This window comes from Canis lupus, chromosome 10, assembly GCF_011100685.1.
Source record: "Canis lupus familiaris isolate Mischka breed German Shepherd chromosome 10, alternate assembly UU_Cfam_GSD_1.0, whole genome shotgun sequence".
NCBI classification, from domain to species: Eukaryota; Metazoa; Chordata; class Mammalia; order Carnivora; family Canidae; genus Canis; species Canis lupus.
In genome coordinates this window covers 64,495,047-64,519,794 of record NC_049231.1, presented here as the reverse complement: position 1 = coordinate 64,519,794, position 24,748 = coordinate 64,495,047, and the positions used below count along the sequence as shown (strand labels likewise).

At 34.8% G+C, this 24,748-nt stretch overlaps 1 protein-coding gene across 15 annotated transcripts in view; it reads left to right on the top strand.

Annotated features, from left to right (window-relative positions):
* WDPCP (WD repeat containing planar cell polarity effector) overlaps positions 1 to 24,748 on the top strand; it is a 424,783-nt gene that overhangs the window by 90,189 nt on the left and 309,846 nt on the right. For all 15 annotated transcript variants that reach the window (XR_005366139.1, XM_038551410.1, XM_038551407.1 and 12 more), the window contains 3 exons: positions 15,829 to 15,913; positions 23,541 to 23,588; positions 24,437 to 24,487. Coding sequence is in view for 14 of the 15 variants with exons in the window: in XM_038551405.1 (XP_038407333.1) it covers positions 15,829 to 15,913; positions 23,541 to 23,588; positions 24,437 to 24,487 (184 nt within the window). In the remaining variant the exon portion in view is untranslated. The remainder of the gene's footprint in view (positions 1 to 15,828; positions 15,914 to 23,540; positions 23,589 to 24,436; positions 24,488 to 24,748) is intronic.

The window sequence follows — 24,748 nt, the reverse complement described above, 5'->3', positions numbered from 1 at the left end:
TTTTGAACATACTAACTTCTTACTTTGGGAGAGAACATAACCTCCACCTTAGCACTTATCCCCTCCCATACATACTTCTCCCCATTCTAGCACAGATATAATGTAGTGTTTGGTTAATCCAAATTATGTGTCTACAGTATTCTAAGCATATATAATCAAGATTTAGCAATGTGACATACTAAGTTTATATTTTTCTTGTATAATTTTTTGGATTTTTTCTGCAGTTAATAATTGCCTTACTTTTCAGATTTGCTTGTTTTTTATAGACCTATTATTTCCTCATCCCCAACTTCCCCAGTTAGAAGTGCAAATCTTTTAGTAAATCTGTATGCATCAGGTAATCTCATACTTTTATCTTTTCTTAGCAATATTCTTCTTGGAGTTTGCTATCTTCCTTTGGTCTGCCTGAGATACAGTTATCCTTGTATTTCCCTTTATTGCTATTCTGGAAATCCTTTTTCCTTGTTCTTGTGTTGTATCCTTTATTTCCTGGATCCCATATTGTCCTCTTTCTTGGCTTATTGTATCCTTTCGTGGGACACATCTTCCAGTAATTTACTGTAAAAAAAAATGCACAATAATTAATTTTTGAGACTTTGCCTCTTTGAACATCTTTATTCTAATCTCATACTGATGCAAGAGTTTGACTATGTATAGAATTATAGGTAGGAAATAATTTTCCTTCAGAAATTGAAAGCAGTAGTACTCCTTTGTCTTCTAGCTTCCAGTGTTGCTATTGAGAAGTCTGATGTTTTGATCCTTTATAAGTGACCTGTTTTTGTCACTGTCTTTTTTCTTCTCTGGAAACCTAAGATTTTAGTTTATTTTCAGTGTTTTGAGATTTCTTAATGATGTGTCTGGGTGGGGGTGTGAGTCTTTTGTAAATCATTGTGTTAAGTACTTGACAATTTCTTTCAACTTAGTAGCTCATGTACTTCAGTTCTGGGAAATTTTCTTGTATTATTTCTTTGACAATTTCTTCCCTTCTTTCCATTACCTCTGTTTTCTTCCTTAGCCATATATGTAATTCAGGATTAATCTGACCAATTCTCCAATTTCTTTTTCTCTGTACGTGTGTGTGTGTGTGTGTGCATATGAGCACATGTGTGTAAATATGCATTTCTTTTTTTATTTCTAGGAGATAACCTCAACATTATTTTCTAAGTCTTGTTTTGAATTATTTATTTTGGCTCTCATATTTTTATTTCCAAGAGTTTCTTTCTTCCCTCTTTTCAGAGTAGCTCTCCTACTGTCAGTAATGTTTTATTTCTGAAGTAGTTGCTCTGATGAAACCTTTCAAGAGTCAGTTTACAGTTTTCTTCTATGGTAGGAGGGATTGCCCAGCAGTGCTGGCAGAGGAAGGCACCTAGAAGTCTTAAGTGTCATTTACATAGAATTTCAAACAGATCCCTTGTTTTCAGTCATAAGCACAGGTATTCTTTTAAAAGTACTTGGTGCCTCCAGTTTCTGGAGGCTCAGTGCATGATCTCTTCAGCTATGTGCCATCTACCTTCCATATGTACTTGGCTTTCCACTTTTTTTTAATCTATTGTCAGTTACCTCTTGTCCATCTGGTTTTTTACTCTCCAAAATTTTGTTGCTAACTATTTTGTTGTCTTCTAATTCTCTTTGGCTTGTTTTCTTTTTATTGCTTATTGTCCTTTTAGTGTGGATTTGGAAGGATTTGAGGGTACCTATATGTGCTCAATCCCCTATCTTTATTGGGATGGTCCTCTATATAGAATTTTTGCATGTGTTGCCAACTTGATTGGAGCTGGTTGTGCTACCAAAAGAAATCAATCAAGCATTGACATATACATATACCATGGTATATACATATACCATGTTTGATTCTAATTTACCATTGATTTAATATCAAACTCTGATAAAAAACCAGCACTATATTAAATGTTGTATACATTGATTATAAGATACATGAAGTTTCAGAAACCATCTAATGTGAATCATACAGTAGATGTGACCTAGTCATATGCTGGATATTCATTTTCTCAAAAGAGGTCTCGGGTTCTAAAAATTAATTTTTGTGGCTGGGATCATGTTAGGCTGTTAGAATTAATAATGTCTGTAGTTTCTTCCTTGGATATGGTTCTATTTTATTTTCCATACTCCGATGTAATTGTATTCATTGCTTTTCTCTCTCCATTACCCTATGCCGCACTGTTATGACCTCCTCAAGTGCAAGTTCTTGGGGGGGTTTCTTTTTCTTTTTTTTAATTTGAGAGAGAGAGAGAGCACGCACACGTGCAGGAGAAAGGAGGGAAAAGAAGTAGACTCCCCACTGAGCAGAGAGCCCAACATCGGGCTTCATCCCAGGACCCTAAGACCATGACTCCAGCTGAAGGTAGATACTCCGCCGACTGAGCCACCCAGGCACCCCTCTTGGGCATTTCACAATGCCTGGCCCAATTTGGCACTTGGTAGATGCTTTGTAAATATAGGTTGAACGAAACTAAAATAATTAGAAGATGAAATGATATCCAGTGAAATGCTAAAATAATGAGTATATTTTTCTTTTCTAATATTTGAAATCAGGCTATATTTTATGGATATTGAATATTCAGGAAAAGAAAGCTGACATTTATTGAACACTTATCATTTGCCACGTATTTTCAAATACATTATTCTGTTTACTTCTCGGTAAGATAGGATCCAGTCTGAAAAACGTGGTAACATTTTTATGAATTCATGATTTGTTTGGGCTTTAGGGTAAAATATGATCACAATTTAGAATATTCCTTGTTTTATTGCACTGATTTTTAAATATCAGTAATTTTCTACTCATTAGGAATTATTAACATTTTAAGCCATGATGATGTATGCCTGTGTTAAATATATATTTTTTTTTTTTAAATTTTTTTTTTTAAATTTTTATTTATTTGTGACAGTCACAGAGAGAGAGAGAGAATGAGGCAGAGACACAGGCAGAGGGAGAAGCAGGCTCCATGCACCGGGAGCCTGACGTGGGATTCGATCCCGGGTCTCCAGGATCGCGCCCTGGGCCAAAGGCAGGCGCCAAACCGCTGCGCCACCCAGGGATCCCGCCTGTGTTAAATATATTAAGGTGAAATTGATCCCTCCTCAGGGGAAGTTAGTGGGTTATTCACAGCCTTCATTTCATTAAGAGAAGGCTGTTGTTTTCCTAAGTTACCTTGGTTTTCCATTCAACCACTGAAACAAAATACTAAAAGTATTATATAAGTGATAACGCTGTGACAAACCATTAATAAAGGTGAAAATAAGCAATCAGAGAAGAAAAGAGTGCGAAGGAAGATCCAATCACAACATAAAAGGATTCACTGAAGAATTTTTATAAACTGGGAGCTTTTAGGACTTGTTTACATTTCAGTAAGAACTTACAGAAATTGAGCAGCTGAGAACTTAATGAGAGCCCCTATCAAATAAAGGTAGTAAAGATAGAAATAAACCTCTGATACAATGCAGTAACTTAAAAAGAAGACCTTAATGTATTTAACTTTCAGCTGTAAAACACTAATAATTTATTTTGGATCTTATTTTTGGATTTGTGAAGTTTGTTAAGTAAATACTGTAAAGATTCTTTAGTGCTTAAGAAATACCAGTTTTAATCAGATGTTTTAGATGTATCAGTTTACTTACAAACCATTGATATACTAATTAAAAATAATCCTTAAATAGTCATTCAAGTAACTTCCTCCAAGGGCTTTCTAAGCAAAATAAATTAAATTTGGCCAGAAAATAGGCTTCATCTGTATCTTTCGCCATGGATTAATTATACAAGTCTAAATTGACACCTGTCTCAGGTGCTTAAGCAGAAGCTTTACTAAAAGGCTCTATTTAGCATAGTATTTAGGCAAAGGGAGGTAAGTAGAAAGAGCACCACACGGATAATCTGTGGACAGGAATTCTAGCCCTTAATTGTTCCTGTAACAAGCTAACTGAACTTGTACAAATTACTTTACCTCGCTAGACCTCAGTTTTCATATCTGTAAATTAAGAGATTTAGAGTCTATCAGGGTTGATTTGGGTTGGGGGAGGGGAGGCAAATGGACTCCTTGAAGAAACAAACTGCTGTTCCCTGCCCAGAAAAATTCTTTTATGCACACCATACACATGCAGGTAAATACATGCACAATTTTTAGTACATTAATTTCAGAGGGCTCCTGTGAGGATTACATGAAATAATGAATATAAAATGCATCGAGTAGATATTTAAAAATATTATACTCTTTTTATGTCCCTACATTGGGAGGGTTTTTTAGCTTAAAGCCACAGAAGAAGGTTTTTCAGGTCTCTTTTAGGGGACAAAAAAGATTTTAAAGTATACAACTATCAAATTGCATGAAATATTCCACTTTTTATAAGAGGCCATTTCTTTCAACAGTTACTAGGGTTTGTTTTTTAGAGGAGGGGGTGGCAATCTGTCATCAAAGTGTTGACAAGTGAAATCTGACAAGGTTGAGGTGGTATAGCTGGAGGCCACTTCAAAATTTTTCACTGTCTTTTCTATTTGAAGAGAAAGGATCTCTATCTTTTTTCATTCTTGCTCACTTTGCACAGTCTTTGATTTATATGCTTTTTAAAACAGTAAATCTAAATTGACAAATTATTTCGGCAGTTACCATTGGTTTAGATAAGAGCATTTCAGTGTTCTCTTGTTTTTAACTCAGCTCTTTAGGAATTATTCCTGAAATTCAGTTTATTCTCTCCTCAGAGTCCCATTTCTTTCTATCCAAGTATAGCAATAGGCTATATTTATGGAATTATAATCTAGATTAATTATCATGATTACATTGCCAAAATTTCTGTTTTCCTTGTCTTTTTATTGTTGTGATTGGAATACATCCTAAAGAGAAGTATTAAGTCCATATTTCTGTAGATAAGAAAGGTGAATACATATGGTAAAGGTGGTGGTAGGCAAAGATTATTTTATTGTTATTATTTGCATACGTAAGCATACCTTTTTCTCTCCCCCCCCCCCCCCCCCGCCCTAAAATGCCTTGTATAAGCCATTGCAGTTATTTTGCAAGGTCATGGAGAAAATGTACTTCAACTAGATAAAAATCTCTTTGGAATAATGGAAATGGTATGCAGCAAAATATTCAAAATGAGCATCAGCAAACAAGATGTTTGTATTAACAGGAACCTAGAAAATGGCTATGCAAAGGTCAACACTGATCTTTAAATATTAGTGAAATTTAATTTGTTTCATGTAATGAGTAGAAAGAAAAGGAAACAGGCCACAATAAAGAAGCCATTGATAAATTGTCTAAATGTCAAAACTGCTTGCAGTATGGAAAATGTTAAATGGACAAAATCTTTTTAACTGAATGAATTAAATAATTTAAACAACACCCTAGAGAAATATTTTCCAAAGTTAAGTATAACAGGAGATTTTTTTTTAATAACAGGAGATTTATAAAGATTTTTGCCACAATATATTTTTTTAATTTATTTTATTTTTTAAAAGATTTTGTTTGTTTATTCATGAGAGACACAGAAAGAGAGAGAGGCAGAGACAGAGGCAGAGGGAGAAGCAGGCTCCATGCAGGGAGCCCGATGTGGGACTCAGTCCTGGGTCTCCATGATTACAACCTGAGCCAAAGGCAGATGCTTTAACCACTGAGCCACCCAGTCATCCCTGCCACAATATATTTTGACAAAGTGAAGGGTCTCCTACTTTTCTTTCTAGGCATAGAATTTCCTCTAAATTCTTATAGGAAGAATGATGCATAGTTTTTCCTGGAACATAAGCATCTGTTGCCTTTTGCTTCATCTAGAAATAGCATCATCTGACCAATTTTGAGCAGCTGTGAAGAACCACCTCTGCCCAGGGCATTTGTGCAAAGCATTAGTTGAGTGGAGTTCAAAAAGCTTTCTGTTAGCTTACACTCAATTTTGAAAACAACATGAATTCTATATTCTTTTATTTTTTCATCTATAAAGTAGATGAAAACTTTTTTAAAAGGGCTAAATATGTCCAATTTCCATAACAAAGGATTAATATTATTAATACTCAAGGAAAGGTATAAAGAACTCAATAGAAAGATGGACAAAGATAGGAACAAGTAATTTATAGAAGAAACAAAATTGTTTAAAAGTACATGAAAAGGTGTTTGAGATCTGTAATAAATGGAAAAATGAAACCAAAAACTAGGAATCCAATTTTCACCTACCAGATTGGCAAAAGTGTAAAACTTTGATAATTCTCCATGTTATTGAGAATATAGGGGAAAAGATAATCATGTTATTGGTAGAAATGCAAGTTGGCACAGTCATCTTGGAGGCCAGTTTGACATTACCTATCAAAATGTAAGATGTTTTCATGGTATTATTCATAAGGCAAAAAGTAGAAACAGAATGTACATTAAGGAAATGGTTAAGTAAATTATCACTATCCAGTGGAACATCTTGCGGTTATTAAAAACAATGAAGTAAATCAGTGTATGCTGACAGAGAATATCCATGCTGTCGTGTTCAGTGAAAAAAGCAAATGGAATGTATAGTAAAATCTTGTCTTTACAAAAACACAAAGCAAGGGGATCCTTGGTGGCTCAGCAGTTTGGCGCCTGCCTGTGGCCCAGGGCGCGATCCTGGAGTCCCGGAATCGGGTCCCGCGTCGGGCTCCCGGCATGGAGCCTGCTTCTCCCTCCTCCTGTGTCTCTGCCTCTCTCTCTCTCTCTATGTCTATTATAAATAAATAAATAAATCTTAAAAAAAAACCACAAAGCAAGTAAGTATGGATGTGGACATACTGAAGTACATCAAGAAAATCTAGAAGGCCACATGCCATGCTGTGCAATTGCTCTGTTCAGAGTGGAGAGGGTAGCTGGGAAGGGGAACATAGTCATTTCAAAATCAAATATTTCTATATTTGCATTTTTTTAAACCAGTAAGTATGCATTACTATTATAATTTAAAAATCCAAGAGGAAACAAAAGACCAGACAGTGTCTAATGGATTTAAAAGTTTCTCTCTTCATTTTCTTGTACACTTTTAGGTGGTATAGGTTGTTTTAGAAATAAGGACATTATAGACAGTGTTTTTATTTTTACTTATTTTTTTTGTTAAAAGACAGTGTTTTTAATATTGCTTTGTGCTTTTGTATTTTGCCTTTACCATATAATTGGTTAGTGTTGTTAAATCTAAAATTTTCTAAGTTAAAATACTATCTTTTTGCATTTATTAAATACTTGCAGTGGGTGCTTATTAGCAAATAAATATGTCCTGAATATTAGCACTTAATGTTTAGGTTGAAAAGGTGTTCTAGACTTCTGAACTGATCAAATCTTGATATACTGTGAAATAACATGTATGATATAATCTAGAAAAGGTCTAGATACATTAAAATAATAATTTAATAATAATATTTGAAGATAAATGTCACTAAGGGAGCTAGGACATTTATGTGATAACTGCTGTTTGAATAAAATTAAAGGATAAAAATTTCAGTATTATAGGCAATTACTTATGCAATACCAACTAATAATGCTCAGTGCTTTTCATCTTCAAAGCATTATACAGCATTAATTAATCCTTACAACATTGTTACAAATGTAGGTCAATATCATTATCCCTATTTTTGTAAGTGGGGAAATTGAGGCAGAGAGATTAAATGGTTTGGGGAAAGTTTGTCATAGCCAGATTAAAATTGAGGCAGTTTTGGCTTACAGCCCAGCGTTCAGAGCAGTAGAACCACACCTTCTTTAGAAGACTTAATCGGTGTGTCCTTGATAAAACTTTACTTCTCATTAAACTGTATTGAGGTCATCTCTACATTGAAATTCAGAAACAAGTTTGATCATCACTATATAACCATTTAAAAAACCACATATGCTGTTTTCTCTTCTCTGTTTTTCCTGACACTGTTGTCCTTTTTTTTTTTTTTTTTTTTTTTGACATTATATTGTCTTAATCTCTTTTTCATTGTTTTTCTTTTGGAGAATTACCAAAATATCTATTTTTGACTTTATTTTTCTTTTGGGATCTTATTCAGTGGTTTTTAACTTTCTATTCAGAAAATCCCAAAATAGTTTTTGGTGCAGTCTAGGTCCCTTTTCTGTGTTTCTAACTACCAGCTAGACATTTCTACCCATATCTACTTTTATACCTTAAATTTCCACTGTGTCAAAAACTCAGCTAACCTGCATTGGCAAAACTTGCTCCTTTTCTAGCTTAACCTGTTTCTATGTATATTTTAAGCCAACTCCTCTTCCTGAAACTAAAATAAACCAGGTGGGAACAGGTCTGTGTAAGGGGTTCTTATGAAGTGAGTGTGGCTAAGAAAAATGATATTTGTGAGTCCTTCACCAGAGTAAAGAAGCTAAATCACAGTCTAAGGAAGAGGAAGTGCCAGAGTTACAAAAACTGAGGGGCAAAGGAAAAGTAATATAGGAGACCGAGGAACCAGGCCAGTGGCTGAGAGGATTGAGGTGTGTGGATTGAGTAGTTGAGGCAGTCGTGAGCAGAATGTACTGGTACCATTTTACCTGGCACAGGATGAGAGAGACAGGCCTGCTCTGCGGAGCCATGTTCAAGGCAAGGGTCACTGAGCAGTAGCCAGATCCCCATTCCTTGGTGGTTACTCCAGATTCTTCCATCTTTCTCACTTCCTTCTTTCTCACATATGCTGTTGATTCTTTCTTCAAAGGGTGACTTTAATTCTTTTTATTTATATTCCAATTGCTACCATCCCAATTCAAGTTCTTGTTACTGAATATTAATGTTACCTGCTACTGTATTTCTTTTCAAACAGGTCACTTGTATCATTCCTTCATTCCCACCTGAACAGTGAATCTTCCAACAACAATTCTGATCTGTTACTTTTTCTGAAATCCCTTACCAGATCAGAAACTTGTCACTATTCCTCATAAGCTACCAAGCACATAAGATGTGAAGTCCTGGTGGCTAAGTATGGCATTCAGACTTTCTTAGTGTGGCCCTGATTTCTCTCTTGTATTTGTGTACCAAACCAATTGCTTATTATTTCTCAAATAAGGCTTGCAAACTTGTGCTTTTGTATATTATTCCCTCATTCTTAATCTCTCATCCTCTCTCAAAATTGAACAATCCTCAAACACCCTTCTACTTTATAAGAACATTTCTTTATTATCAAACTAGAGCATCTACTGAGCACCCCTGGCCCTTTGTTGCTAAATTAGCACTTACCAGAAACTTTGTATTCTTTTTTTCTGGATATTTTATCTGCTGCACTGGATTATAACTGTTTGATAGTAGAGACTATCTACTTTGTAGATAGATTTACTTTGTAGTAGATTTACTTTGTAAATCTTTGTATCTAGGATTCATGGTAAAATGTCATATACCTAAAGTGCTCAAAATATTGATGATATTTAATTTAATGTAGTTTAATTGATAATTTATATAATTAATATCATGGGACTCTGAGGTACAAATGACTCACTGTTTCTAACACTCTAGTCTTCTGTTGTGGGTTCAGTCAAAACTTGAGGTCTTTTTTTTTTTTTTTTGAGACTCCTGTGTCCTTTTACACAAATTTTTATCATTGCTTAATCATTTGATTTGGTGTTGAATACCTCAAAATGTTTTTTAAGATCTTAATTTCCAATAATGTGACATTGCTTAAGTATGTTCATGCATATGCTTAGCAAGTATTAATATAATTCTGTGTTGATGGCATTGACAAGAGATTATAGGGGAATACGTTGTATTTTTTTTAAAGATTGTATTTATTTATTGATGAGAGAGACAGAGAGAGAGAGAGAGGCAGAGACATAGGCAGAGGGAGAAGCAGGCTCCCTAGTGGAGCTGATGCAGGACTTGATGATCCCCAGACTCCAGGATCACGACCTGAGCCAAAGGCAGATGCTTGACTGCTGAGCCATCCAGGCATCTCAAATACATTGTATTTTATGTAATTTGAAAATTACCTATTGAGGATTAAAACACCAAATACAAGTAAACTAATGGTTATCTTGAATTTATGCTAATATTTAGTTGTCCTTATTTTTGTATGTTTTGAATTGGTGACTAGATATTACTCAGAAAGTCTATTGGTAATAAATAGCAAGTATCCACTCTAAGTTTGTGCTCAACAAAGACTCCCTTCGGCTCTGATACACATTTATTTTAAGTATCTTGTTGGCACCAGGTATCATTTATCTTTGTTAAACCACAGCAGTGTCTTCTCTTTGTTAATTCTTTCCTTTCCCATCATATTTTACATTAGGGTTTTTATTTGCCCACAGGCTTCCTTCCCAAAGCAGCCAAAATAGCTGACTTCAGAAACCAGGGAAGACAAGTATACTTTTTTGCAGATGTACTTAGTGGCAAGAAATCTGTACCTCTAAAACATAGTTTTTATTTTTCAAAAGAAAATTATCAAAAGCAAAACAGGTTACAACATCTTAGCACAGCTTTTTATTTTGCATGTTACTTTCTTAAAATTTAGTCTATATGATAACAATTATTCTTAAGGCAAATATATATTAATTGTTTACAATATAACCTGTTTTGGGGGGAAGGCTTTAAACTTTTTAAAAATGTAAGTAAAAAGAAGGCTCTTTAGTATACTCTCATCTTTGTCCTCAAAATTTGGGTTATCACTGGTTCTGCTCCCTGTAGAACAATCATCCAGATTTAGGTCAAGATTGATTTAAATCATGCTTCTTACTCTCTTATGGAGACTGGAAGTTTAGATTCAGTATGGCCTTCTGAGATATCTGGGATTGTCACCAGCTGCTGTACAAAATTAAACAGAAAATTGTAAAAATGTAAGAGTTATTTTAAGATTAAAAAGTAGGGGCATTTTGTTGTTGTTTAGGTTTTTCCTTCTGTTCTTTTCATTTGGATAATTCTTTGCTATATTTTCTATTCATTCATTCATTCTTTAATATTTCCCTTAAACGGCTACTTTTGTTCTAGTTCTAAGTCATGCATTGGATTTTATTCCCAGAAATTCACAAGGGCATTGAGCAGGGGCAGCGTTTCTCAGCCAACTTTTTTAGGCACTCCCTATTTCTCTACCTTTTTAATCCCTGCTCACACCCCAATCCCACAATGCAGAATCCAGCATTCTTCTGAAATTCTTTTCTTCCCTCCTTCAAAACAACTATTTATGCGCTAATACAATATTTAAATAATACAAGCTCAGTCTTGACTACTTCCTCCAGGCAGATTTTTCAAACAAGGAAATTACCAGCATTCTTTTTAACTGGTGGCATTCTTGAGTAGGATGCAAGATTTAAAGATCTGCGTTTTTTTTTAAAAAAAAAAAAAAAAAAAAACCTACACAGTGTAAAGATAGCAAGATATCTTGAGGACTAAAAAGTATATTGACTTGTGGTCCCCTCTCATCATGCCCATGTAGTTATTATCATAGATTTTTTTATAAGGTTGTTTTATATACTCCACTAATTCTCTTTAGTTTTATATGGTCTTACTAGCAAATATTTAAAGTTCAAGGGAAAAGAAGGAGGAATAACTCACATTTGACTGTCTTTGGCCTGCCTGTTATAGCATGACTCCTGCAAAACTCCTCCTTAATTATAATATATTTGGGGGAGTCTACAGCCATTGTCACATGTGCTCATAAACAAGTACAGTCATTTACTAGTGGACATTTGGTATTTTCTTCTCCCTTTCCTCACCTATTATTTGCTAGCCTTTTCCATCAACTGATTATTGCTGATATTTCTCCAGGTTTTATGGCTTACTCCTTGGCTACCATGTCTACTTTTGCTGAGTGTGATTCCATTTTATCTGGATTCCATCACTCTTGCTGAGTATGTTAATCCAAAGGGCTGCCAGTCCTGCTTTCTTTCTGCTGGGTATTATCTCCTGTAGCCACTGCATTACCCTTTTGCCAAATGTTCCCTCTGGGGGCCATAAAGAAGTCCTTTATAAAGCAAAACGTCTTTCTCCCCCTTTCTCCTGTATTTTTTAGTAGGAAACTGGAGCAATGTTGTTTATCTATCAGAGCATTTTGAGGAATAGGGCAGTTTTCTCAGCCTTCACACCCCATTGAGACTAGACATGAATCCTTGATACTAAGCTGGAAGACAAGCCAGATCATAGACTCAAACCTGCAATATTCTCAGGATTTCTCTTTACGCCCAAATACAAAGGGTCCTGGCCTTTGCATTTGACATTTGAAACTCTCCATGGACCTCAGTTTGCTTGTTCTCCCCCAAATGCTGTAATTTCTGAGTACTTTAGGACTTTCAGATTTAGTACAAATATGGGCAGTGGATCTGTTTAGTTGTTTTGTTTTAGATTTTATTTATTTGACACAGAGCATGAGCGTGTGCACATAAGCAGGGGGGTGGCAGGCAGAGGGAGGGGGTAAGGGAAAGAGAGAAGCAGACTTCCCTGCTGAGCAGGGAGCCCATGTGGGACTCGATCCCAGGACCCTGAGATCATGACCTGAGCTAAAGGCAGATGCTTAACTGACTGAGCTACCCAGGTACCCTGAATCTATTGGTTTTCAAGTTAAAAGCACTCCTGCCTTTTAGAAATAGTTAGTATGGATTACAAAGACAGTTATTCCTTACTCTCCATTTCTGTTATCAGGGGAAAGTTGACAAATTATTATTGAATTTATTTAAATTGAAAAACAGTTTCAAATGCAGTCTGCTTTTTGATATATAAGTAAAGGTATGGCCATTTTGGCTTTAGCTATAAATTTTTTTCATATTGAATTTGCATAATAAAACTTCTTTATTTAGCTACTCTAAGCTAAATTTCAGCCTTGTCTTTGCCCACATTGTGATAAATTCTAATTATTGGTGTCTGAGTAAACACTAAACTGAAGGATGTGAATTTTTATTTTGTAGTGTAGTCTGAATTTGTGACTCGTGTTCCTCAATATCAGAGGAAATATGCTCCTGTTCATCACATTCTCTCTCTGTTCTTAGTGAAATATTAATCCATTTGCATGTCCTAATTCAGGTACATCCTTTTGTACCTGAATTAGGTACACAAGGAGATGTTTTCCTCCTCCACAAGGAGATGTTTTCCCTTCATAAAACCCCTAATGTACTTTGTACTTATTCTTTTATCCCTTTCACCTTGTGAAATTACTATCTGAGGTGAGAGATTGTATGAAATACACTTCTTGTGTTTTTTTTCTATATAAATTTGTATAATGCTAGACCTATTGAGCAGTAGCAACGACAATGGTAACAATAAATTAATTGAATAAAAGTACCCTTTAAATAGTTCTGAGGTAGATACTTCATTATACCCATTTTATATCTGGGAGAACTTAAATTATGTCAGTTGTCCCAGTTAGCTAGTAAACTGAGAAGTTAGAATAAGAAACCAGGCATTTTGAATCTAGAATCTATACATTAAGCTTACTAAATGCAAATAAATATTTATTTAGTTTATTAAATGTTTCTTTAAACAAACATTCCAGGCTTCATCCATCAAAATGAGAAAGGGTACAGTTTACATATTCTAATACAGTAAGTATTTTGGTTTTAAAAAAAGTATAACCGTAAAGTAAGAATCCTGAAATAAGCCTCATAAAACTAACTGAAAACAATTCCAAAGAATATGGCTTTGGAAATATTTTGAGTAATTGTAGCATCACTAGAGTCACTCCCGAGGAGACAATTCTGAGACAATGCTCAATTGAATTGAAAAACTTATAATTGGCTTAATATCACTTGTTCTTTAATGCCTGCTGGTAAGGAACTTCATCCTCTTTCATAATAATGAGGTCCAGTAGCTCTTCTGTCTCATATCTGTATACAGTGGCAGTCAGCTTCTGGTTACAGCAGGTTTGATCTGGGGATTGAAGGGTCCTTTGTTTTATCGCTAACCTTTCAAGGCACTTAAGTTCAAGGAGGAGAGTGAACTCAGATCAATCCAAAAATCTCTATTATCTTTATAGCCTGTTTCCTTGTTATCTTTTTCAGCTTCATTTTTCTATCACTTTCTACATGCATTTTAATTTACTGTGATTCCTGGGATATGCCATCCTTTTACTCACATTACTAACTGTTCTCCCTCCCACACCTCTTAGATAGCCCAATACTGTAGAGTGCTCTGGTTTCAAGCGCAGATTCTGGAGCCGTCTTCTTATATTCAAAGCCTGCCTTAACTACCTGCTGTCTGTGTGGCTTCTCAGTGCCTCATTTTCCTCATTCTAGGAGTAATGGTGGTACTACTTCAAAGGATAGCTATGAGGATTAAATGAGTTAATACATATAAAATGTTAAGAACAATGCTTGTAATGAGGTCAATTCTTAGCAAGTATTGCCTGTTGCCTGTTATCATCATCATCCTTTTCTATATCATCATTTAACTGGTAAAATCCTATGCTTCTTTGAGGTCCTGCTAACATTTCACAACTTTTCTGTGGCTTTCTCAGAGCCTCACTGTTCCAGGTAGGTTTGGCCTTTATGCTCTCCCATTGTTCACGCTGCCATTTCAGTATTGGCACACTGCATCTTGTTATTTGAACATGAATCTGTTTCTTGATTATTGTAAATACCCTGACATCAAATGTAAAAGTGAAGGTAAGGATGAAAGAAGTTTGTAGTATGTCTAAAATAATTTTGGGTTATCACCATATCAATAGTATGGGAAATATTTTTAGTCACTCCTAATGTTAAAGAAGCTGGGGACTATTTCCTCTGTTTAAAAGATGTCATAAAATATTTTTCGAGCTTTCTTCGTTATTCAGAAATTTGTTGGAAAGAGTAATTCCTTTAGGATCTCTATGAAGAAGATATCAATAGTTTACATATTTCTAATATATATAGCAAACTATTCATACAGTATAGTACTATATGTATTTCTAAGCAAACATTTGGAAGTTACATAAATTTCTTTCAAATATAAAACGTTGACTTTTTTTTTCTGATTCATATTGACCTTTCTCCAATTAGTCCAAATTAATGAGGTACTACCTCATGAAAAAGTATCAGTAATATCTAATAATATCTTGATATTAAAACTTGAAGAAGGGCAGCCCCGGTGGCTCAGCGATTTAGCGCCGCGGTCAGCTCAGGGCGTGATCCTGGAGACCTGGGATCAAGTCCCACGTCAGGCTCCCCGCACCGAGCCTGCTTCTCCCTCTTCCTGTGTCTCTGCCTCTCTCTCTCTTTCTCTCTCTCTCTCTCTCTCTCTCACTCTCTCTGTCTCTAATAAGTAAATAAAATCTTAAAAAAAATAAAACTAGAAGGAAATATTTGATGTACTGTTTTGTTATCTTTTTCTTTCTTTTTTTTTTCTTTTTTAATGTAATTTGAGTAGAATATCTGGATCTATCATGACATGCAGATTAACAAACTAATTTGAATGCTAATGTGGTTTTACATAGTTTACGTTTAAGTAAATGTTTCTTATAATAGTAACTGTGTATATTTTCCTTGCCAATTCCATTTTAATTAGCTTGTTTATATGTGGAAGATCATAAATATTTGCTTTGTATATTAAAAATACACCACAAAATGTGTTTGTATTTAATAATTACCTAACAGATGTTCCTTTCCTTTTTTTAAAGATGTTTTTAAAAATGCTTATCTACTAAATAATTCTAAATATACTCATAGCCTTAAAAATCCAACAAGTTATTGAAAATTCAAATACATAGATTCTTCTTACCACATTTTTCAGTGAGATGGCATACTACATTTAGGAAGAGTGTATTTTTCTTCTTTCTAGAGTTTATTTCTGGATTGTTAACCAAGGATATGTTAAGATATGTTTATTCTAATGGACCTCATGTCTCAAATATGAGTAGTGTCAAATGATTCTGTTGTTTTCCTAAGGGGTCTTGGTTTTATTGACAATAGAGGATAATTAATTGGCATCTCTTTTTAACTATTTTTTAAACAGAACAGAGATTTCTTCTGCCATCAGATGTCTTTCTGCTTGACTGAACTGCACCTGTGGTCTTTGAAGAATACCTTACACATTGGGGGTAAATGAGCTCTGGTTAATTTAAATATTTTTCAAATATAAGTTAAAACGTTGTAAGTATTAGTAAAGGTTAGAGCCTGGATTGTGTAGCTAGTGTTGCATTATTTTTTTACACTTAATGAAAAATAATTCTTTTTAGTTACTCTGAGTGTTATTTTTTCAGCTTGAGTTAGATTTTCAGTTGTGAAAATTGATTTTATAGGCCTAATATTTGTTTCCCCTTAAGATACATGTTCAATTTTTCCTGAGATTGTTTGTAATGACTGATTTATATTCATAAATATTTGCAGGCTAGCTAGTGATAAAGGTTTTTCTATTCTGTATTAAGGTAATATTTCAAACATACAGCTAAGATGTACAATTAATTATATTTATGTTCTTTGCATTTAATATTTTTGGGGACAGGAGTAATGTAAGTATGTTTTAATGATGCCTATTAGTATAATAGCATAAAGTATGTATTGTTAGGAAACATCTTTTAAAAAATCCTCTCCTTTTTGGCTAACTGAAACAACTCTAGGAGGAATGTTTTATTTATATGCCTTTAGCATCATTACTAAGAAGATGGTTTGCCTTGCAAATGTAATTATAGTTTCACTAAGTTTACTTTGCTTAAAATGCTAAGAATAGAATTTCCAGTTCAACAAGGTAGATTTAACACACATTTGCTTCCTCCCCAAATTCTTCTAAAATGAGAATAAATGAATTAAAATGAAGAAGGCATAAACCCATAAGGACGAAGAGAATGCAAGAGGAGACAATTGCAATTGGGCAATTTTTGGAAGATAGGAGGGCTGGAGAAATTAGCAAAGCTTAAAAATCAGAATATCAAATGTCTACAGAAGAGAATTCCAAAGACAGCCAATTTATCTCAAAATTCTAGAAAGATACAAAAATTTGAGATGCCAGATTCTGCAAAAGGATGAGGATGCAGCAGGAGGGTGACAACAAAGGGACTTGAAAATTTGCTTGAGAAGTATGAGACACCTCTCATACATGTGGAAATGTTTAATTAGAGAGGCTCTAAACTTGGAGACATTAGCTCCAGGAGAAGAAGACAGGGGATAGGTGCTCAAGTGAAAATGGGGATGAATTGGAAACCTACATACTGATGGGTGAAGTCCTCTTAATCTCATTTGATTCTGAAATATGTCGCAGCCAGTTGTACACTTTCCAAGAAAGGAGTTTGAGGGCCTAGAGCAACTGTATGACCCCAGAGAGAAGACCTATTGACTTTGACATTTGAGGGGGAAACACCCTGGTCCTTGGCTGATCAGTAAAGCCCACCAGTCAGCAACCCCTATTCATGTACACAGAACTTCTAATCAGTTTTCTAGTGCCTCATTTTTAAATATGAAGAGCAAGAAACAAAATCCAGAAGTTTCAGAAAACACTGGAAAGTTATTCTGAACTCTTGGAAATTAAAAATAGCAGAAAAAAAATTTTTAACTCAAAAGAAAAAAAAATTTCTCTCCTAAAATAGAAAAAATAAACCCCCAAAACAACACAAGAAAAAATTGAGCTTATTTTACTGCTATTGAAAATATAAACTGGTTCAACCACCTCAGGAAACAATTTGGCATTATCTGATACAATTACTGAATGTCACATATTGACCAGTAGTTCCACTCCTAGGTATATATTCTAGCAAAAGCCCTGACACTTGTGTACCAGGAGACATGTAACAGAATGTTCATAATAGTACTGTTTATGATTCAGGATCCTAGAAACAACCCAGTAGGAAAATGGATAAATAACATTTGTGCAACAGAGAAAGTGAATGCATTACAGCTGCATGCAGCAGCATGGATAAATGTCAGGAATATAATATTGAGCAAAAAAATTTTAAAAGTAAGTTGCCGAAGAGTACAAACAGTATGATTGCATTTAGAGGAAGTTCAAAAACAATAGGCAAAATTAAATAATGTATTGTTTTAGGAGAAACAATATACCAAATATATATGGTAATACTATAAAGAATATTAGGATTATAGACAGAAAATTTTAATATAGCTCTGAGAAAAGAGGATGTGGAATGGAAATAGGAAGGAGTACACAGGAAGCTTAAAAAGGTAATGTTCTTTTTTTTAGATTTGCTATTTTTTAATGTTTTTAATCTTTTATTTTTTTACATTACATTATCATTTGTATTCATCCAACAATTAAAATAATTTTGAAACAAAAATGTTACAATATTTTTTTATAACAGTAAAAAATATACAGAGGAAAAAAACTCTAAGGAGAGACAACAAAATATTATTAGTAGCTATCTCTGAAGATTGGAAATATGGGACATTTAACTTTTTTGCTTATTTCCTAAATTTTATACAATAATATATTATTTTTATAATCAAGGAAACATAATTATGTTGAAATACACATAAATATGATAGAAAAAAATGAAAGCTGTGACAAAAGAGAAGATTAAAAAACAGGAGAGAAAAGACTAGTAAAGTCTCAACATAGGAATTCTAAGCTCAATTGCTAATTCTGGGAAGAGCAGCAAAGAGAAATTATAGAAATATAATTTATAGAAAAAATAGAAATTATCAAAGAAATATTTCTAGAAATTTTCCTCAAACTAAGAAAATGAGTTTATAGGTTGAAAGGGCCTATAAGTACTGAACACAATGAATGGAAAAGGTATCTATGAAGGCATATCAGTGTGAAATTTCAGAACACTGAGCAAAAAGAAAAAACCCAGAGACCTTATAGCAAAGAAAGAACAAATGGATCACATACAAAGGATTGGGATTGCCCTTGGCCTTTTTGACACCAGTAGTGGAAGCTATGAGGCAATGGAATTATGTCTTCAAAATTCAGAGAGAAATTATTTCCAAAAATTATTTCCTAGACAACTAGTCAGTCATTTGTGAGAAAAAACATTTTCAGCTATGTAAATACTCACCAAATTCACCTTCCTTTTCTCATTAAACTGCCAGAACGTATGTGTCTTGCCAAACAAGGTAATTAAACCAAGACAGAGGAAGACACACCTGTCTTTACAGGAAAATAGACAGTGTCTGTGCATCAGACCCAGAAGTTAGTCCAGAATGGTACAGGATCATGAGGCTGGAGGGGAAAGGTTGCTAATGAAAAAATTATACTGATTGGTCATTGATAATATTAGAGTATATTGGAGATTAATTAGTGTTAATATATTTTTAAAGCAATAAAAAACAAGGTAATTTTTAATGTCAGGGACATATTATAAAAAAGGAAATGCAGTCACAGTGTACCTACCCCATGGTTTGGTTGTGAATAAAATTTAGATATTCATTAACATTGTTAGCGCTGACTTAACCAAAAATTGTGCTCTAATTGTATGGGGAGGATGGGGAGAAGTGTAAGTGTCAGTAGATAGGGAGGGGAACATAGTGGTAAAAGATAACTGAATTCTCAATTTCCGTAGTGGATAGGCAATAGATAATACCTACAACTGAAGAATCAAGAAATTACAGAGTGAGAATACTATTTGCAAATATGGAGGAATATAGAGAAGAAACAGTTCATAATTGTAAATAGTTATCTCTAGGGAGTAGGTATTTTCTTTTAAGATTTTATTTATTTATTCATGAGAACCCAGAGAAAGAGAGGCAGGCTCATCTCAAGGAGCCTGATGTGGGGCTTGATCCCTGGACCACGATCACACCCTGAGCTGAAGGCAGACGCTCAACCCCTGAGCCACCCAGGCGTCCCTTAGGGGGTAGATATTGAGGGCTAGAAGATACAGTGTCACAGTGTTGTTCATGTTGAATGACTTTAGCAGTATACCTGAATTTTTTAAAGGCCTGCACATGTTTGAATTAGATATTTAAAAAAGATTGAAAGCCAAAAATAGCAATCTTTTTATACCCCTAGAGACAATGGTAATATCATATGTAATTAGGGATATTTTTCTAGGAAGCTCAAAATGGTATCAATGCAAATATTCTTTAAAAAGAAGTCTGTAGAACATGTGACTCTTGATCTTGGAGTGTGCGTTCAAGCCCGATGTTGAATATAGAGATTACTTAAAAATAAAATTAAAAAGAAGTATGATAGATACATTCAACTGCATATAGGTATAATTTTCTTATGGAAGGAATAAGTGAGCTTGAAGAGATTAAGGTCCTTTTTTGTGTTATGTTTTATGTTTCTGTTTCTTGCATTAAAAAAAACAATAGAATCCTTAGTCAAAATACATTTCTGAAAATTTAAATCTTAATGAAACTGTACTGTTAGCTATCTTGACATTCTCTAAAACAAGGATTTGCAAAGTGAAACATTTTATTATTATTTGTTCTTATAATGAAGCCAGAATTGTTGTATAGTTGGAATCTTAAATTGAAGTTTTTTTTTCTCTAATCATAATTGCCGATTTTTTCCATCTTGTTCCCTTACTCCCATATTATCTAGGTTTTATGCTTCTCTGAGATCATCAATCTCTCTCTCTTTTAAGATTTTATTTATTTATTTATGAGAGAGAGAGAGAGAGAGAGAGGCAGAGACATAGGCAGAGGGAGAAGCAGGTTTCCTGTGGGGAACCTAATGCAGAACTCGATCCAGGGACTCTTGGATCATGCCCTGAGCCTAAGGAAGTTCATCAATCTCTTAGTCCCTTTATTTTCTCCTACTCTGTTATTCCCCTCACCAATTATCTCCTTACCCAGCTAGGACTCCATAGTTGGAAATCTGGTCAGTTTTATCTGGATTCCGTTATACCCATAGTCTTCTGTTACATTCCTAGTAAAATCCTTCCCTGCCCTTCCATCTGTCCTAAAGTCCTCTGTCTCTAGTTCTCCTATTCAGACAGTGTATGGTTTTTAGAGAAGACTCTCACAGTAGTGCACAGTGGCCTCAGGGTGCAGTAAGGTCTTCAGTCTCAAGTGGATCTTTAGCAGGGCCTATATATTTTCTTTGGGAACATTCTTGTCTTTGAGCCCATATGAAATCCTCCTTTTTTAAGGGCTCAGCTTTAATAAGTCATCTAGAAAAGCCTTTCTTGCCATTTAGATTAAGTTAGTAACCCAGTTACATACTTTCATTATGCTTGAGATTTGAAGTATTTTTTTTAAGTAAATCCTATGGCCAGCATGGAGCTTGAACTCACGACTCTGAAATCAAGACCAGAGCTGATATTGAGAGTCTGATGCTTAACCAACTGAGCCACTTAGGCACCCTGCTTTGTTCCTTTTAGAGGAGAGGTGTCTAGAAGCCAGGGTGTTCTTTAAGTGTGCTTACTGCTATTGGAGTGTCATTGTTAACCAGGCTCTCAGTGGGCAGAGCCTAGGGAATGTATGTGTGTATATATGTCTGTATACATATTTATATCCACATTCATTTTTGCATCTATCTCTATATATTAAAAACTGATTTTAATTTACCACCACAGGGTTCATTCTAATTTTCTTCCTTTCTGTATTTGTATTTCTCTATTCAGACAGTGAGAAACCTGAGGTTTCCATATCTTTTGCTTACTTAATCCATTCTCTATGGACTTAGCCTCCTGTCTCTGACCATACCCTCCCCTACATAGATGCCCTCTTCTTTCACATGAGTTCTGATACAACCTTTTGGGCTACCTCCATTTGTGGATGTCTTCCTCACTTTGACACCCGTCATGAGGCCATTGCCCCATGTGAATGTCCTTTTCACCCTGTTAGGGTTCTGACACACCATCAGGCTGACCCTCTGTCTGGACATCTTCCTCATCCAGCATAGTCTCTGACTGGGTTTTGACAGGCCACCCTGGGTCAGATGGAGTAGATCAGACTTGTGCACAGAATTCAGGGCCCTTGAGGTGCCTGTCTGGCTTAGTCAGAAGAGCTTGAGACTCTTGATCTCAGGGTTCAAGCCCCATGTTGGCTGTAAAGATTAGTTAAGTAAAAAAAAAAATTTTTTTTTGTTAAGAATTCAGGGCCCTTTATGGTCTTCATAGTTCTGTTCTAGAGTTGTAAATATTTGGTTGTATCTAGTGATGGAATATTACACTAGAGAATATTGCATGTGTTCATAACGCTTATGGTTCTTAGATTTTTTTAACTCACCTTTTTATTGAAGTAGAGCATATGTGAAAAGGATAAAGATCATAAAGATGTGTTTTGAACTATCAAAAAATGAACATACCCATAAAATCATCACCCAAGAAATAAAATATTATTGGTATTTTAGGAGCCCTACTTATGACCTTTTCCAGTCACCCCTTATTAAATATTTTTATTTTTTAAATGTAATTTTATTATTTTTTAAGATTTTTATGTATTTATTCATGACAGACACAGAGACAAAGAGAGAGGCAGAGACACAGGCAGAGGGAGAAGCAGGCCCCATGCAGGGAGCCCAATGTGGGACTTGATCCCCGGTCTCCAGGATCACACTCCGGGCTGAAGGCAGCGCTAAACCGCTGAGTTACCAGGGCTGCCCAGATATTTATAATCTAACCAATAGAAAGAGATTATATTCTTTAAAATGATATGTCCCAGGATGTTTGGCTGGCTCAGTTAGTAGAGCACGTGACTCTTGACCTGGGGGGTTGTATGTTGGAGCCCCATGTTAGGTGTAGAGATTACTTATAAATGAAACCTTAAAAAAAATTGTATGTCCCAATTAATGGCATGATGAGTAGAATGGAGTTTTAATATGTACATAGGATTTACTATTTTTAAAAACTAAAAGTTAATTGTATTGGGGTGCCTGGCTGGCTCAGTTGGTGGAGCATGTGACTCTTGATTTTGGGGTTGTGAGTTTGGGCCTTATGTTAGGTGCAGGATTACTTAGATAATCTTAAAAAAATAAAAATTACAACTGTAATACATTTTTTTGAAGTTTCGTCATTCAGTTTGAGAAAGTTTGGAGCAGTCAGTCACTAGGGGGCAGCCTGTACTGCTTCCACTTCTTTAGAAACTGTTGTATCCTTTTGTTAGTAACTAGAATTATTTTGCAAGGAGGGAAATAAATGTTACTTCAAAGAGAAAAATATTTCACTATTTACAGCTAGGAATAAAATGGACACAATTATTTGGTTTTGCTGTAATTCAATTGCAAGGACAGAGTCCTTGGTTCTCTCAAAATCTAGTAAGCCTTGCTTTGCTTCTATGGCCCCAGGATAGCACCTTGAATGAGTTTGGAAGGTTTTTTGCATCTAAACAAGCTTCAGATAACTTAACCATACTTTCCTCTAGTTTTTTCTTTTTCTCCTGCAAATTTCCCCCAAGCACCATATTAGATTTAAGCTAAAGTAGAGACAAGAAAACAACAGCTCAGAATCCAACAGTTAGGGCATTTTTTTTTTCCATCCTCTAATTTCATTTGGCATTGCTTAGTGGCAGTTCCTTTTGGTAGCACCCTGTGAAAAATATCAGAGGAAGTGTGAAAGAGAAAAGTTGGTCTTCCTTGATTTCAGTTTTGTTTTTTTTTACTACTTCTTTCCTCATGCTCTTCTAGTTTTGTATAAATCTTTTTAAATTAGATTGATAAAACTTCCAGTTCCTGCATATCCCTAGAATAGATGAACTCATGTCCAGATACTCTTGAACTATCTTATTTATTCAAAAAGATTGTTTCTGTCCTCCTTGCCTACCCCACCCCAGTCCTGCCACATAATAAACTTTTTACCATAATCTAATGTTAATTCTTCTTTTCCATAGATAGAGACATTGGGATCTACCAGTATTACGACAAGAAAGACCCACCAGGTTAAGTATCCTACTAAACTAATTTTTATAAATGAAATATTCTAAACTATAAAATACTGACCATTAAAAACTCTTTGCATGACCTTTAGATAAATTCTAAAATTAAAAAAAAAAGTCACTTCAGTTCTTTAGAAAAATGCTGAGGTTGATAGCTGTTCTATATAAAATAAAGCAATATTGAGAAAATGCTATAGAAGAACATGAAAATTTTCATTTTACTGCCGATCCAACTGATAACTGGACAGTCTGTTCACGTTTATCTATCAGTGTTCCAGTAGAGGGCATTGTTAATGCGTGGGTCCCACTGTTGCTGGCCTCCCGGATCCTCACCTGATATCTGAAATAGGCATTTCTGAGTGAATGATCAATTTTCTTTATCTGATTAATCCTGTTAATCCCAGAAGTTTCATGATGGGCCAAAAGGTCTTTCTAGCTAGTTACTTCCTGTTTTGGTCTTTGTTGAAGTGGGGCTTGTGTGGGCATCCTGTGTGTGTAGCTTGGTGGCTAATAGGCTAACTTCATGGTTCTGATGACAGACTGAAGTAACTTCTGTTCTGGACTCGGTTGCAGTTCTCTTCCCTATCTGAAGAGATTGTGAGCTCAGGATATTGGCCCACCTGTTGTGCCGTGTAAGCCCTTTCACTACAAATTTAGGAAATACTTCTAGGAAATGAAAACATCCACATTATGACGTTTTCTTCCAACTGCCTTTAAAAAAATTTAGCATAATTTATTAATCTCAACAATGTGCATAATACACATTATATATGCATATTTAAAAATACAAAGTATTTTAATTAAAATAATTTCCAGTTATTTTTCTTCTTTCCTTCTCTCTCCTGCTACAGTATCACTGACAGAGCATGGTAACATAGAAGAAAAGCAGAAGCTGGCAGAATGTAAGCTTATTTTTACTTTTTTGGAATTATTATAAAACTGGAACTTTAATAATCCCTGAAGATTAGGTCTTAAAAATATTTTAAGCTTTCTGCACAAATAGGAAATGTTTTTCCTTCCAAATTTCTTATAATTCTAAATTTCCATTGTTTAGGTCTATAAACATGAGTGAGAATTACATTTGTTAGTCATTTCTAATTTAGACCATTAAAATCTCTATCCAGTTTTGGGACACGTGGGTGGCTTAGAGGTTGAGCGTCTGG